The sequence below is a fragment of the Echinops telfairi genome, unplaced genomic scaffold, assembly GCF_000313985.2.
Source record: "Echinops telfairi isolate 266 unplaced genomic scaffold, ASM31398v2 ScPeMD7_7424;HRSCAF=8462, whole genome shotgun sequence".
Taxonomy (NCBI): Eukaryota; Metazoa; Chordata; class Mammalia; order Afrosoricida; family Tenrecidae; genus Echinops; species Echinops telfairi.
This window is the reverse complement of record NW_022111324.1, coordinates 23,328,898-23,341,248: the sequence shown is the minus strand read 5'-3', so window position 1 is coordinate 23,341,248 and position 12,351 is coordinate 23,328,898. Positions and strand designations below refer to the sequence as shown.

General features: G+C 51.8%; 1 protein-coding gene across 1 annotated transcript in view; it reads right to left on the bottom strand.

Annotated features, from left to right (window-relative positions):
- The window catches only part of CACNA1E (calcium voltage-gated channel subunit alpha1 E), a 463,628-nt gene that overhangs the window by 68,991 nt on the left and 382,286 nt on the right, over positions 1 to 12,351 (bottom strand). The window contains exons 23-26 of the mRNA XM_045297985.1: positions 11,237 to 11,384; positions 10,068 to 10,197; positions 9,529 to 9,588; positions 8,729 to 8,835 (exon numbers count right to left, since the gene is read on the bottom strand). Coding sequence (XP_045153920.1) covers positions 8,729 to 8,835; positions 9,529 to 9,588; positions 10,068 to 10,197; positions 11,237 to 11,384 — 445 coding nt within the window. The remainder of the gene's footprint in view (positions 1 to 8,728; positions 8,836 to 9,528; positions 9,589 to 10,067; positions 10,198 to 11,236; positions 11,385 to 12,351) is intronic.

The following is a 12,351-nucleotide window of genomic DNA, read 5'->3' as shown; positions in this document are numbered from 1 at the left end:
TCATTGTGCATGTGGGAGTGTGTACGTGTTTCGTTTGTTTTGGAAAAGGGGGTCCCTTGAAAGCACACTGTGATAGTCACTGGTGATTTTGTGAATGTCAAAGTACTGGGGGCTATTTGTCCTCTTCTGACTCCCAGAGGTCTGAGCGGGGGGAGCAAGCAGGCACAGAACAAACGTGAAGCACACGAGGCCTTGCTCTGCACATCCCTCAGACAGGCCCCCTGCCAAAGGGCCTCTGAATGCCCGTCACTTGGAGCGGCTACAGGAAAACACGCTGGAAACCCAGGTTGGTTAACGTGGGTTCAGAACTGATCTGCAAACCGCACATAAAGGAAAGCAGTGCAGATAACACCATCACGGAATCAAGAACACCTCAGCAGGGTCATCTTCATGAATGAAAACATGTCATCATTCCCCAGCCTTTGGGAATAAGAGCCAGAACACTTGTCACAACCCCAGAGTGGTTGAAGCTGTTGTCAAAGTCCCATGTGCCAGGGAAGTGTATTCCTAGACCGAGAGGGCAGGCTCCTCCAGAATCCAACTGAGGCACGTTGTTTGTGAAATAATCCATGTTTTTTCATAAATCCTTTCAATATAAGCACTCGATTAGATACTTTGCTGCTAATTGTTGAATGAAAATTTCGACTACTCTCTGAAAATTCTGACCTTTGGACCCACTTGCCTAGCCAATTAGTGAAACTTTTGCCAGGTTTCGGAATTGGGCTCTCATGTTAAGAGGATAATGCCACATAAGAAGTATACAATAAACTGTCATCTGAAATTGGAACCCAACTGAGCCACCTCTTTGCCATTTACATCTTATTATTGGGTAACCTCTTGGCTGCTCTTCAGAAAAAGTGTGATTTTCATGTCTCATTGGGAAACGGGGTAGAGAATTTTCCATTTCAACGGTCAAGGTGCCCTCTAGCCCCTTCACGTGTGATCACTCTGCATTCACCGCGATCTCGCTCTTCAGCTCCCGGGACCCTTTCCCCAGAGGACATGCTCTCTCATCCATTTCTGCTGTGAACCGACTCTCCATCCACGGGAACAATGCAGGGAAGGCGAGCTGAAGGGCCCTTCCACATCACGTCCCGTGTCCTTCCCATCAGAGCCCAGGGCACGCAGGACTCGCAATCTTTTGCATTAGAGAGCGGGTCAGCAGCCCGGGCTTGATAGGAAGGTAAGGAGAGATCACACTCCGAGAAGACTTGAATCCTTTTCTGAAATATCTGGACCGTTGCTTGGCATTTCATCTTGTCGGGGCCGTCGAGTCTGTTCCAATCCACAGCTACGCTTTGAGCAACAGAGTAAAACAGGGCCCGTCTGGCACCATCTACTCAGTTGTTCCTCTGCTTGAGCCTCGTCTTGCGTCCACTGTATCAATCCATCTTGTTGGGGGTCTTCCTCTTTCAGTGCTGCCTCTCTCTTTGCCCATCCTGATGTCCTTCTCCAGGGGCTGGACTCAGAAATAATAACCGCCGTTTCGTAGAGACCTAAGTGCTTGTGCTACTAAAACAATCGAACAAAAACAACCAAATGCATGTCACAGAGTTGCTCTTGACCATGGCATGTCCACTTGTTACCGAGCAGCGCTGTCCCACAGGGTTGTCTTGGCTGTCATCTTGACGAAGCATACTGTCAGGCATCTCTCCCATGGCACTGCTGGGTGGGTCTGAACCACCAACCTTTAGGGTAGCAGTGGAGTGCAAATTATTTGATCCACCAAGGGAACTTCCTGGTGTTATATTTGGCACAAAACCAATTTCACCTAATTTGATTCTCACAGACTAAACTATAGGTTATCTTTACCTATACAGATAAGCAAGCAGAGGTTCAGAGAAGAGATGGTATTAAATAATTATTGGTGCTTGGATTCAAACCTACGTTGCCAGACTGAAATCTGTGATCCTATCTACCAGATCCAATGCCCTTTCAAATGGGAACCACAGACGGGTTTTAACCAGAGGGGGAAACTGTGTAAGAAGTGTGTGACAGAGAAGGTCAGGGGTGCCTTTCGCCATCTGGCCCACTTGTCTTGTGTGTCTCCAGGCTCTGGAGCCAAGGAGAGATCCTTGGTATCAAGTCACCGCTCTGAGTTTACAGATATCTTGTATTAGCACGGACTAGAACATCAGAGGGAGGAGCCAGCTCAGTGCAATGGAAAGGTACTGAACTTGCCAATTCACACACCCAGGTTGTTCCAGAACTGGCTCTGCTCTCGGCTGCGAGTGTGGAACAGTCATAAAGCCTCTGGAAACCCATTTCTCTACGTTGAAACAGGATGGAAGTGGAAACAGAAATCAAGCGGCGGAAACACTTTACACATCCTAAAGGTCTGGGGAAATGAGGAGGCCATTCTCCTCATGTGTGTGACGCTCGTCTCTGGAGCAAGCACCCTCTCCAGGAGCTGTCGATAAGGTATGATCAAGCTCATCCGTTTGGGCGAAGAATCTCAAATTCTGCACTTTGCCCTTGTCTCTGCTTAGCTGGTGCCAACCCTTCCTGGTTGATTTTACATCTGTATTTCTTTAGGCCATCCAGTCGACATAAATCCTGTTAGCCTGCCTTCTTTCTTACCCTGTGCCGAGCACCAGCTACATGCTGCACGGTGTGTATCGGCCTTTCCTTCTTGCACACGGCCCCTACAAGCTTCTGTACCTGGGACAGAGCTTTTGCACTCTCTCTCTATTGCAAGACAAAGCTCTAGAATCCAGCTGGCAGGCATTGGGCCCCAGAACTGAGAAAAGCAGGAGACGTGTAAGCATCTACTGGCTCCTGGCGGTTTGTTATTTGATCTGGTGGACAGTGACTGGATTTGTCTCTCTTCTTTATGGTCACATTCTAAAGCTATCCAGAGACCTCTTGTATATGATCTAAGAAACCCCTGATACTGGCTGAAGTCCAGCTAACTTCCTTCCCCACTGAAGACAAACTCCTAGTGGGAGACTGTCCTTTCACTGTGGAATAAGCAGCTGGTTCGTGGGTCATATGATGTGGGGTGACAATCACTGATTCACGTCAGGAGACTTGCTAATCTTGAGTTTAATCCCCTTTAGCATCTGAAATTTCAAACCCATTTGTGGAGATTTCTACATGGAGGGCTGGGATCTCTCCTTGGCCGGGATCTCTCTGCTCCCGTGGAGGGCACGTTTCCTATCCAGTTCTGGTTGCTCCGTGGTGAATATGGCTCTGCTCACTAAGTCCAGTTTCTCACCGACCTTCTTCCAAAGCTGTGCTGCTGATAAAGAGAGGTGCTTGCATGTCCACACCCATTGCTCCAGCAGAGAAAGTACATTAAGAGCACCTTCGACAAGAGAGGGGTGCTGAACACCAGTGTCACGTGTAACAGAGGACAGGCGTGGGTTTCCCAGTACCCACCTAAACCCAAACCAAAACATGCTTCTTGGCAAGATCAGGTAGACTAGGACCTCGTCTTTCTTTCAGTCTCTCCCTCCACCATGCCTTTCACTCTGCCCCTCTTTCCCCCAAACCCATTTTCAAGGTACCACTATCAGGGTGGGCATCCCAAGTCTGTGGCCGTCAGCCTCCCTCAGTCTCTCCTGGGCACAAAGTCAGATGAAGCCACTCTCCAAGTGACGGTCCAACAAAGCTGGTGTCTCCAGGAACAACATCCTTGATCATTTTGCTGCTGGAAATTTCCAATTCCTTCTCAGCCACTGCCCTAAATCCACAGCTAATGGGCTACCTGACGGCTAAATTTAGTTTTCATCCTTCATTCTTTTCCGAAGAACGGTGGAGCTGGCTGGCCTGTCTCCGCGTGGTAAATGGGTCTTCTGTGCATGAAGTAGGACTTTGTCCACTATTTTTTTTAATCTTTCCTCGCTATAAGATGAATGTGTAGTCCCAGTTTCCTTTGGAAGACTCCCCATCTGTTCTTCCAGAATAGGGCTATCAAGAAAGGCTCCGGAGGCAAAGCTTAAGGGGGACTGGCAGGCAATGAAGACGGGGAACAAGGAGCTGCCGGGCGGAGGGTAGACAGTCTGTTCTGTGACGACTATGAGCGAGGACCAGCATCTCTCTTCTGACTCCTCACGGGCCCGCCTTCACAAACACAAAACCTCAAGCAGAGCAGCACATATGGTAGCCTCCCAGGGCCTTTCCAAACCTGAACTTGTCTGCACCTGTGTATTTCATTCAATGAATTTAGAGCCAGCTTGGCTGCTGAGACTGATGCTGACCGCATTCCGCCAACCTTATCCATCTGAAAGTCTAGGGCAGGGTGTCAAGTGTCGGAGAAGTGACACTCGTCAATGAAAAGAACATCCTGAGAACTCACGTGGGAACGCTGGTTGCTTTTGGCATCAAGCGGCAGACTGACTCACATTTCTCCCTCTGGCTCAGGGCTGATAATGACAGGACAAGTACAGCTGTGGTCCAGATCCCCGGCGTGCCAGGGAGTCCTGACCTTACCTCGTGCCCTGCTACGATGGCAAAGGCAACGGCAAGCTTTGCCCTCAGCTGCCAGAGAGCCTGCGTGACACGGGCTGAGGCCCCCGCCACAGGAAGTCCCAGAGTGGGGAGGGTGGGAGGCAAATTGCTCATTCTTTTTCTATTACATTCTTTGGGCCGACAACCAATTATATGCTATGAGTTTACCATTTAGGATCCAATCCAGAAAAGCTCACCTGCCCAGGTAACGTAAGCTAGCTACATAACCCAGAGAGAGATGGGGTCCCGGCTTGGGGTGCAAGTGCAGCACCAGGTGCATTTGTGCCCACTCCTGCATCATTTCCTCCCTGAGCCCCCATCCTGGCCCGCCTGCTGTACGCATTGGAGACACACAACGTGAGGACAGAGACAGCATCCCCTTCGCTGTGCACGATCCAATAGGATCGGAATGCAACCTGGCACAGCGATCACATGGCTTCCCTCCAAGACAACTGACCCCAGGGGGTGCCCTGAAAAGAGAAAACGTGCCTTATGTGCACATGCCCAGAAATGCCAAGGCTGTAGCCATCTCTGCCTGCCCACTGAGGGGCCCAGCAGCAGAAGCGATGGCAATAGGGGGTGAGGGAACCCGAGAACGCAATTTCTGGCCCTTTGGTGAAAAATAATGCTCAAACACAAGCTCCCCCTTAGGAAGGACGGTCAAAGAGCAAGGCTTCAAGGCCCTGTCAATCACCAGGCTTTGCTTAAAACCCCGGAGAAGAAAAGGCACATTCGGGGTGTTCATAGTTGATGAACACTCTGTGTCTCCAGATGGCCCAGAGAGAGAGTGGGGGTGGGGTGAGGGTGGGGGGTTGGGAGGGTGATGGGATGAAGGGGAGCAGTTCCCAACCTCTGCTCACCTCACTGGAGGGGCAGAGCTGAAGGGAGGCCACAGTGTTCCTATAAGTGCTTTATAATGTAAAAGTGGGCCAGGGAAACGGAAAGGTTACACAATAGGCATCTTCCCATTTATTTTCTTCACCCCTGACATATCCCTTCCCCCTTTAAAAGCTAGTCAAAGCTCCCAAACCAAGTAAGTTAGGTTTACATTATAAAGAACCCTTTTAACTGGACGTGTTCAGTTATACAGAACAGCAGTTTCTCTTTAGCCACGGCTTAAACAACATATATGCTTATAGAAAACATACATGGTGGCAGGTGGGTCACGTCTGTGCAGGCCTCTGCAGGAGAGGGGCATGGTGGTCAAAATAGCCGTCTTTGAGAATTCAACGAGAGGCCAGTGCCTCCGCTCGGCGAGGATCACTGGCTCTTGGGGATGGACCAGGTTCTGAGACAGCTTTGGCTGGCGCTGATGGAGAAGTTGTCAAGCAGCCTGTGAATTCTGTCCAGCCACATAAAAATGCTACCATGTAAACTACCACTAGTCACTCAAGCTGATTGATGGACAGTCTTCCCAGAAGCCCCAGTAGGGTATGGTTTTCATTTCAAGGAGAAGAGAAAAGACATTAGGGCAGGGATAAGTCAATATCCACCGAGGGCCAATATATTGGATATGATTGTGGTAAATAAAAGGCAGACTTGGCAAAACCTGCAAGCACACCAAAGTCTGGATTCCTTCTGGAAGCCCTGAGATGGGACCGGGGCTCAGTGACTTTATTTCACTCTTGGCCCACGTCAGCCTGGTGCTGCTGGCTGGGGGACTATTGGACTATTGCTCACCCCAGCAGAGGGATGGGAGAGCTGAATTCTCTGGTGCCCTTGATGAGGAAAGGCAGAGAGGAGAGTTAGAAGCACAGGCATGAGCGTGAGAAAGCGCTGCTGGACCTCGGCACCTGTGATGACGTCGAGAGGAGGGGATGGTGTGAACCTGCCTCCTCAGCAGGTGGAAGGGGAAACGACATGGGCATGGCAAGCGTGGAAGGAGAAGAGCAGTGGAGGAGTGAGTCAGTACCAGCTGCATTTTGGAGATAAATGGAGGGAACGTTCGAGAGGTGCCCTCACTAAAAGCGAGGGATGGATCATAACTCTCAATCCATCACATAGGGGAGCTCTGGGCCCCCTGCACTGTACCTGGTCTGAGGAATAACTGAGATGCTTCCGCTCTGAAGTGGAGCCACCACCGCCATGTGTCATGGGCACCAAGAGAGAACAAGACAGATGACAACCCTACAGCACACTGTCATGATTCTGGACCCGAGGAGAGCGAGCTGGCCGTGAACACGAGGCAGGCTTACACCGGGATCCTCTACCAGGCATGTCCTCCCCACACCAAGCACCGACACACCTGCCTGCTGACCGGCACCGAGGCACAGGAGACGTGGGGAGGAGTGCGTGTGTTGGCTTGCATCATTTGCACATAACATGCATCAACATACACTCCACTCCCAGACTCAGACTTAAGGATGTGATGGGAGAATGGACAAATAAGGGAAGACATGTACTTTGATCACTCATTCTATGCCGCTACCTGTACGCATCTCACAGATGAAGAGTCTAAGGCTGACTTAGTCACATCCTCAAGGGTGCCACGCTGGGAAGGAGGGAGCCTGGAGCGAACGAGGCTCCGACGCCCACTCTCTTTCTGCGGCCTTGTCTTCCCCCCCAGCCATCCTGCTTTTCCTGAAGATAGCTGGGTCCTCTCCCCAGAGGACCTTCACTCTCCTCATCTTGCACTCCTTCCAACAGGGACCAAAGGTTTTACCAAGACTAAAATAAAGTGCAGCACGGTGAATGAAATACACAATGATGGCTGGCATAAGAAGGAAGTGTCTCCTCCAAATCCAGAGGTAATCACGACACCTAATCAGCAGGGGCCTGCTCCGGATGGAGCCAGTTCGTGCTTCTTTCCAGCAAGAAGGAAGAGGAGCCAGAAGTTCCGGGGTGGCTTTTCTTCTATCTTGCTGTGAGAATCCAGACAGAGTCCAGATCTTGGGGATCTGCCATGCTTTGGTGAAATCCCCTGAGCAACATCTCAGCCGGGTCTTATAGGGGGTTTTCTTTTTGCGAGGGGCCCAGGTGATTCCAAACATTTAGGATGTGATCGCTATACAAGTACACGTGGAAACGAGCGGGGCTGAGACGGTCCTCACTGACAGTGCGGCTCAGGGGAAAACACGACACTCAAGCGAGCGCTCCTGGGGACAGTTCCCTGGACACAGTCCATCTCCAGATGCTGAGAAATCTTAGCCTCTGAGCAAAGTGTGGGCCCTCACCCCTCTCCTACAGAGAGCTTTCTTCCCTGGATCCTGTGAGGGCACGGTCCTTCTCAACTCCTATTCTATTTCTTCTTCTCTGCTACCGTGGGGAAGGGATGAATGTCGCCAAGCTAGAGTAGGCAGGAGTGTGATGATCTCTTCCTGACCACGTAGGCAAACCGAGGGAGACAGGGCCTTACTCCTTTTTCAGCTGCCGGTAATGGCAGTAGCTCCTGAATGCGTTCCTTCTGCCCCATCATGCAACATGCTTCTCCAAGAAACAGCTCCCAGAGAGGACGCACTCAGAGAGGGTGCTGGGAATCCCACGGTGCCTCCCCGGGAAGTGTCTGACGCTGCTCTGCTCTGGGACTGGAATGAAGCACAGCTACTGCCATAAAGGCTGCCATTCACCCCTGTGTGCACAATTCTACCCACCTGGCTAGGTGAGAGACTCAGGCCACACCCCTCGGTGCCAGCTACCACAAGGAAGGCTATAACATGAGCCCTCTTCTTGGGGTGGATTCCATAGCAAATGTCAAAATGTTGAAAACCTGCTATTAGATCTATCAGGGGGGGTGGGGATCCCAACATGTGCTGAACATGCTGTACGTCGTCGTGGCCAGAAAAGTTGATTCCTATTTCCCTGATTGTGCTACCCAGGGAAGTTGAGGATATCGTCTTTTGCAAATAAAAATATTAGTTTTGTTCTTATGAAATGGCTCCGGATGCCTCTCTTCGTGGGCGAAGAACTTCGTCGCGCCCTGGATTGAATGGTCTCCAATGTCACTGTGCCCTCTATACCCTTCTTTCTTCTTAGCTGCTCCTTTGCTGGACAGAACCAGGAAATGAAAGGCCGAGGCCATCTCTACCCTATGGAGGTACTACCCCTGTCTACACTTCCGCATCTCCAAAGAAAGGACACTGGCCTTTCATGTCTTCCTAGTGATGGTCCCTGGATCTCCTGCCCACTGAAGTTCCATGAGCTGCAGCTGGGAAGCGGGTGGGAGCTCTTCTGAGCACCACCAAAAAGCTGGTCTTCCCTAGGCTGGCCCCGGGGAGAGGACTCCAGAGTGTCCAGGAAGAGAGGAGGAAAGGACTGGAATAGCCAAAGAGTCACTTACGCCAAAGCAAAGGCCACCAGGGCTCCAACCACCACCACAAAATCCAGGATGTTCCACAGGTCTCGGAAGTAGGAGCCGTCCTGCAGGATCAAGCCCTGGTCTATCATCTGCGAGAGAATGACGTGAACAGCCACAGGTGAGCCAGGATGTGCGCAGTGTTGCCCTGCGATCTGGTTTCGTCATGCCGGCGCCTCTACCCCCCTGGGCCCCATGGCCCTATGCTGGGTCCTGGAGGAGACGGTCAGACAGGCTAGCTCCGGGTAACTGTGAGGCCCATAACTTGACTCTCACTACTAGAAGCTTGCCACAGCCTTGAATCCATTTGTGGCTTGGGCACCAAAGCATCCTTCCCATGCCCTGATGGGAACATTCCCAGATGAGTGGTAATTCCATGGTGAACACAAGAGAAAAATGCAGGGTATGTGGGTGGTGGGGAATATAGTAGAGGGAAGCGAGCGTGGTGAGGACTGGGGAGAATTCTGGGAGACCCATCTCTACCTAGTCCCTTGCCTTGGGGTTCCCCTGGGTTCAAACCTAGAAGCGCCCTGGGGTTAGTGGTCTCCCAGACCGTCTGCCCCTCTGATTGCTTTCTGAGAGCGGGCCAGTTTCTCTCAGGTCTAGACAAGGCTAAGTCCTGTGCTGCCCAGCTAGAGTGAGGCCAGAGAAGGGGTCAGCACAGGGTCGACAGAGCTCTGCCATTGGCCAGGAATTGGCAATACTGGGGACGGGCCCTATACTAACGCAGCAGACAGGTGACCCATCCAAACCCAGGAGCACCCGTTTTCCCTAGAGGCCTTTACCTTTATGACCATCTCAAAGGTGAACACGCCAGTGAAAACATAGTCAAAATACCTCAGGACCTGTAAGGCAAGTGTGGTCGAGAGGAAAAAAGAGCAGGTGTGGCCACCAGCCTGCACACACACTCCCACAGAGACAGGCCGCCCTCGAGAGTTCCCATCCTGCACCCCTCCCCTCCTGACTTATACCCTTGGGACTTCGAGGAGTTGTCTCAGCCCCCTGCGTGGGAGCTATAGCTCCCCAGCTTCACCCATGACCCTGTGTGGGAACCCACATCCAAGCCCACGGCAGGCTTTGGGGATGCGGCTCACTGCTGAGGCATCCAGGGTGGCTGTGGGGAGGGTGCTGGTCTAGGGACCATTCGTCTATCACCCTGAAAAACAGGACAGGGCAATTAATTCCTCCATCCTTCCTCAGTCCCCAGGGGCAGTCTTCTCTTCCCACCCATGTCTGTTCTCCTCAAAGGCTGGACAGGGGCATGCAGGGACAAGGTGGTACTGGGGAACTTATGGAGGTTGGACACTGGGCCCCGTGAACCCACTTTGTTGCGCTCAGAGTTGGTGAGGACAGGGTCTTCCGCGGCGAGGGCGATGCTACTGGCGGCGATCACCAGCAGGATGCACATCTCAAAATAGCGCAGGTTCACGATGTAGTGGCAGGCTCTCCGGATCCTGTTTGAGGGGGAGCCATGTGGAGCTGGCCCCGCTTCCCTCCGGTCCCCATTGCTCTCGGCCCCCCACCCCGCAGGAGACTCTCTCAGAGAGCTGGGCCCCCCACCAGAGGAAGCCGCCAGGGAGGCAATTTCTCAGGCACCACCCTTGATTGAAAGCCCCAGTGGGGAATGGGAATCAGATTGGTTAAAGGCTGCAGTTCGCATGCCAAGACGCATTATCTGCAAGCACATCCGGGCCCCAGGGGCAGTGGGCATCAGACCAGACCAGCTTCTCTGTGTCCGCTCCCTCCCTCCACCACCAGGGAACTGGGACATACCAGGGAGATGACAAAGGAAAAAAGCAGCTGAACATCACGGTTGGTCCTAAGACGCCTGATGAAGACAGCCACAAGCTTCGTGCGCCCATCGTCTGAGCTAGACTACATTCCAGCCACTGACAACGGGCTATGCCTCAACTAGGTGCTTCTCCCCCAGCTCCGGCCTGGGCCTGGCTCGCAGCCGCCGCTGAGAGCCTCTCCGCTTGCTCTCCCAGGAGCTGGTGGACGTATGGCTCCTGCTCACTTCAGAAACAGAGGGCTTCTTTCTTTTCACAGCTCTGTCTACACTTGAGTTCTCTCCCGCCCCGACCTCTGCTCTTGGAATATCTCCATTTCCAAACCTGTGTTTGGAAACACTGGGAGGAACACTTTTCCACTCCAGGGAGGGATCTGGTCATTTTAGGCTTCGCCAGCTTGGCTTTTGTCCACCTGACCATTCAGTGGCACACCTCCCCCACCCTACTCCCTAGACAAAGGGTAGCTAAAAGATCTTTCTCTCTCTCACACTTTCCTAGTTCAAGTTACCTGTTAGACGACGACGGGCCCAGAGCTCCGAGCCCATTTCATCCCATGGCCCACCTCACCCAGTGGGCATGCTGGGTGCTCTACGTGTCTGGCTCGGGAAGATGCCTGAGGCCTCACCCCTCCTTCTCTCCATCACCCAGCTCTGGCCGTTTCCCCCGACACCGAAGGGGGACAGAAGGGAAGAAGGTGTCTTACGGGTTGGTGGTGCTGAAGATGAACATGGAGCTGTGGGGCACCATGGCTTTGCCCGTCTCACGCTTCTTCTTCTCCACCACCACCTCCTCCTCCTCTTTGAGCTCTGCCTCCTTCAGGGGACTGGCCTCTCCGTCAGTCTTGTTACTAACTGCAAAAGGAACATGTGGACATCTGCAGAGACCTTGCTGCCTGTGAGAATGGGGCCCTTCTTTTTCAAGGATGGCTGGGGCGGAGAGGGTGGGAAGAGGCTACAGGAGTGACCTAGCCCGGTGCCTTGCAAGCAACCGCCCAGGGAGTTAAACCTTCCTCTCCTCTTCCCAACCACCGCCTGAAATTCACTTATACAGTGGGGTTTTTAATGTTATATAAATACTATCAATGTTTCCCGATTCTGCCACACTTTAGAAAGTTCAGCACTTATACGGCGTTCTTTATGTATGTTCATTTATTGATTTTTTTATATCGCTCCTTGTGAGCATACATTATCATTCCCCATGACAAAGATGGGGAACCTGAAGTTCAGAGAATGTCAGCACCTTTACTAATGCCAGGAGACAGAGGACACTGTCAAGAGTTATAGTCTTGGAAACCCACAAGGGCAGTTCTAATCTGTCCTGTAGTGTTGTTACCAATGGGAATCAACTCAATGGTAATGATATAGATAGATAGATGATAGATAGATAGATAGATAGATAGATAGATAGATAGATAGATAGATAGATAGATAGATACTAAAGTCAAAAAACTAGTTTGGGTCTCTGATTGGAAATCCTATAGCTTATCAATGAGACCACGCCACAGTAGAAGATTTCAGGAAACCATTATTCTGTTTGTAGCTGCTTTTCCCGGCCATAATTAAGGCTAAAATGAGAATGCAACATCCATGTAACTCTGGGTCCCCATGGAGGAGTGCTGAGGGCATTGTGGGGAAACACTGCACTGCTAACTGCAAGGTCGGTAGTTCAGACCCACCAAGAGTGACATGAGACAGCCTGCCCCTCTGAAACCCTATGGAGGGTCAACCTGAGTCCAAATGGACTCAACGGCAGTGGGTTTGGTTTGGGAGGGGTCCAGGCACTGCATTCTAGGAATGGGGAAAAGAAGGAGCCAGAGGC